A 4286-nucleotide genomic window follows, 5' to 3' on the forward strand; every position below is an offset into this window, starting at 1 on the left:
ATCTCTGTAGCTGATGCTGGTCTAGGCCAGCTCTTGACTGCCTCTATCTTCTTTGGGTCCACCTGAATACCCTCTGCTGATACAACATGACCCAGAAATGCAACTGAACCCAACCAGAATTCACACTTGGAGAACTTGGCATATAACTGACTATCCCTCAGAGTCTGAAGAACCACTCTAAGGTGCTGCTCGTGCTCCTCCTGGCTGCGGGAATATATCAATATATCATCAATCAACACTATCACGAATGAATCCAAATAAGGCCTGAACACTCGGTTCATCAAGTCCATGAAAGCTGCTGGGGCATTTGTCAACCCGAATGACATAACCAAAAACTCATAATGCCCGTACCGAGTGCGAAAAGTTGTCTTAGGGACATCGGATGCCCTAATCCTCAACTGATGGTTGCCAGATCGCAAGTCAATCTTGGAAAATACCCTGGCACCCTGAAGCTGGTCGAACAAATCATCAATCCTCGGCAGTGGATACTTATTCTTGATCGTTACCTTGTTCAATTGCCGGTAATCAATACACATTCTCATTGACCCATCCTTCTTTTTGACAAATAACACCGGCGCACCCCAAGGTGAGACACTTGGTCTAATGAAGCCCTTCTTAAGCAAATCCTGCAACTGTTCCTTTAGCTCCTTCAACTCCGGCGGGGCCATACGATATGGCGGAATAGAAATGGGCTGAGTGCCCGGAACCAGATCGATGCAGAAATCAATATCCCTGTCGGGTGGCATACCCGGTAGGTCTGAAGGAAAAACATCAGGGAACTCACGAACAACGGGCACAGAATCGATAGAGGGAAACTCAGCACTGGAATCCCGAACATAATCTAGATAAGCCAAACACCCCTTCTCGACCATATGCCGAGCCTTCACATACGATATAACACTGCGGGTGGAATGACCTGGAGTCCTTCTCCACTCTAAACGAGGCATACCCGGTAAAGCTAAGGTCACAGTCTTGGCATGGCAGTCCAAGATAGCGTGATAGGGTGATAACCAGTCCATCCCAATATAATATCAAAGTCGACCATATCTAAAAGCAACAAATCTACACGAGTCTCCAAACCCCCAATCACCACAACACAAGAGCGATGGACTCGATCGATCATAATAAAATCACCCACCGGTGTAGACACATAAATAGGAATACCCAATGCATCACTAGGCATGATCAAATACGGGGCAAAATAGGATGACACATACGAATACGTAGACCCCAGATCAAACAACACTGAAGCATCTCTATCACAAACCAGAACCGTACCTGTAATGACCGCATCTGAAGCCTCTGCCTCGGGCCTAGCCTGAAGAGCATAACATCGAGGTTGGGCCCCACCACTCTGATCTACCTCTCTGGGACGGTCTGCTGCTGGCTGGCCTCCACCTCTGGCGGTCTGAGATCCACCTCTATGACCTCTACCTCCACCTCTAGTACCTCTACCCCCACCTCTAGCTGGCTGGGAGGCCTATGGAACATCTGGTGCCTGAATCATAGGACGGGGACCCTGCTGCTGAGAACTGCTCGAAGCCCGAGGGCAATACCTGGCAATGTGCCTCGTGTCGCCACAAGTAAAACAAGCCCTCGGTGGACGGCTCTGCAAACTCTGAAGCGGTGGTGCACTGATAGGTGCTGATGGTGCACTGAATGGCTGCTGACCAGAATAGTGCAGCTGAGAACCACGACCACCTGAAGTACCATGGCAGACTTGAAGGGCTGACTGAAAGGGCCTAGAAGGCTGACCCCTATCATACGAATCTCTGCCTCCAGATGAGGCACCACTGAATCGGCCTGATTGACGGAGTCTCTTGTCTGCTCTATAACCACCCCCTGTGGCAATACCATATCGATCCTCCGGGCCACATTGGCCGCCTCCTGAAAAGTGATATCACTCCCCGCCTCTCTAGCCATCTGGAGACGAATAGGCTGAATGAGTCCATCAATAAACCGTCTCACTCTCTCCCTCTTAGTGGGGAGTATGATAATAGCATGGCGAGCCAACTCGATAAACCTGGTCTCGTACTGGGTGACTGACATGGATCCCTGATGGAGACGCTCGAACTGCCTCCAATAGGCCTCTCGCTGTGTAATAGGGAGAAACTTCTCCAGAAATAGATGTGTGAACTGCTCCCAGGTCAAGGCTGGAGATCCTGCTGGTCTAGCTAAACAATAATCACTCCACCAAGTCTTGGCGGATCCAGACAACCGGAATGTAGCGAAATCAACCCCATTGGTCTCAACAATACCCATGTTCCGAAGAACCTCGTGGCAGCTATCCAAATAATCCTGAGGATCCTCGGTAGATGCATCGCTGAAAGTGGTAGTGAAGAGCTTGGTGAACGTATCCAGCCTCCATAAAGCATCGGCAGACATAGCTGCCCCATCGCCGGCCTGGGCTACCACACCCGGCTGAGCTGCTCCAACTGGCTGAACTGCTGGAGTCTGAATCGGGGGAACTCCCTGCTCCGGAGTACGAGTAGCAGGAGTCTGGGCCCCTCCTCCCGCCTGAGAGACAGCTGGTGCTACAGGAAGCAAACCCGCTCGGGTAACACTCTCCATGAGGCCCACCAATCGGACCAAAGCGTCCTGAAGAACTGGGGTAGCAATAAAGCCCTCTGGGACCTGAGCTGGGCCCACCGGAACTGCTGGGGCTGCGGTCGGAACCTCCTCGTCAAAGTCAACCTGAGGCTCCGCCACTAGTGCTGCTGCTCGGGGCTGAGCCCTGCCCCTACCTCGGCCTCTAGCATGGCCTCGGCCTCTGCCCCTAGCGGAAGCTGCCTGGGGCTCGGACTGCTGATCGGAAGATGAGGAAGCACGTGTTCTCGCCATCTGCGAAAGAACAGAGTAGAAATTCAATTAGCGTTAAGAAACCAAACCGCACGACAAGAAAGAATTAATGTGAGACTTTTTCCTAACTCGATAGCCTCTGGGGATAAATACAGACGTCTCCGTACCGATCCCTCAGACTCTACTAAGCTTGTCCGTGAGTTGTGAGACCTATGCAACCCAGAGCTCTGATACCAACTTGTCACGACCCGGATTCCCCACCCTCGGGAGTCGTGATGGCGCCTACTAATGAGAGCTAGGCAAGCCAAATTTAATTACTTTTTCATTAATAGCATAATCCCTTTTAAAAATTATCGGCAATAATACAAAAGCAATGAAATTAAATAATAAGCGGAAGCCTTAACATTATAGAAAACTGAATAGAAATGCGGAAGATTCAACAAAAGCCTCTACCCAAGACTGGTGTCACAATACTCACGAACTACTAAGAATACTAAATACAATGTCTGAAAGAGAACATAAACTGTTTGTCTCGAATACAATGAGATAACAGACAGAATAAAGGATAGGGGAGACGCCAGGCCTGCAGACGCCTGCAAGGCTACCTCGGGTCTCTCTAGACTGAAGGCCTGCTCCCACACTACTGCTGCTGCTCTCCGAAACCTGGATCTGTGCAAAATAGCACAGAGTGTAGTATCAGCACAACCGACCCCATGTGCTGGTAAGTGTCTGGCCTAACCCCGGCGAGGAAGTGACGAGGCTAGGACCAGACTCCAGATAAACCTGTGCAGATATATATACAAGTACAACGGAGAAGTAGCAAGAAAATAACAGTTAAAGCTAGGGAAGGGAGCATGCTTCAGGGGCAACAGATAGAAATAAAATATCAGGTAGAATAGCACGTACATCTACAGTTTAACTTCTAGCAATAAATGAAAAGATAAGGCAACTTTTATATTCAACTCATCTTATTGCAGGCGTGCAACCCGATCCCATTTCTCAATATCACTCGTGGTAGGCATACCACCCGCTCCCATTTCAATATCACTTGTGGTAGGCCTACCACCCGCTCCCATTTCAATATCACTTGTGGTAGGCATACCACCCGCTCCCATTTCAATATCACTTGTGGTAGGCGTACCACCCGCTCCCATTTCAATATCACTTGTGGTAGGCATACCACCCGCTCCCTTTACTTTCAACACAATACACAATACAATCCCGGCAAGGGAACAATCAAAACTAATACTCTTCCCGGCAAGGGAACAATAATAACAAGTCAAACATCCCGACAAGGGAGCGTCAGCTATAACCAATCCTATTCAACTTCTTATTGGCACAACTAATACCAATATTCAGTCACAACTTTCATAGGATCAAACAAGGGTACACAATTATCAAATTAAGACTCACGGTCATGCTCGACACCGACGCATGGATACTCGTCACCATGCCCATACGTCGTACACAACACAAAACAAGTAGCA

General features: G+C 49.2%; 1 protein-coding gene across 1 annotated transcript; it reads right to left on the reverse strand.

Annotated features, from left to right (window-relative positions):
• LOC109226412 (RNA-directed DNA polymerase homolog) lies at window positions 117-536 on the reverse strand (the record flags this gene model as incomplete). The annotated part of the gene is made up of 1 exon (XM_019391183.1): window positions 117-536. A coding segment is annotated over exon 1 (420 nt), but the record flags the coding sequence as incomplete, so codon positions are not given.

This window comes from Nicotiana attenuata, chromosome 5 (genome assembly GCF_001879085.1).
Source record: "Nicotiana attenuata strain UT chromosome 5, NIATTr2, whole genome shotgun sequence".
NCBI classification, from domain to species: Eukaryota; Viridiplantae; Streptophyta; class Magnoliopsida; order Solanales; family Solanaceae; genus Nicotiana; species Nicotiana attenuata.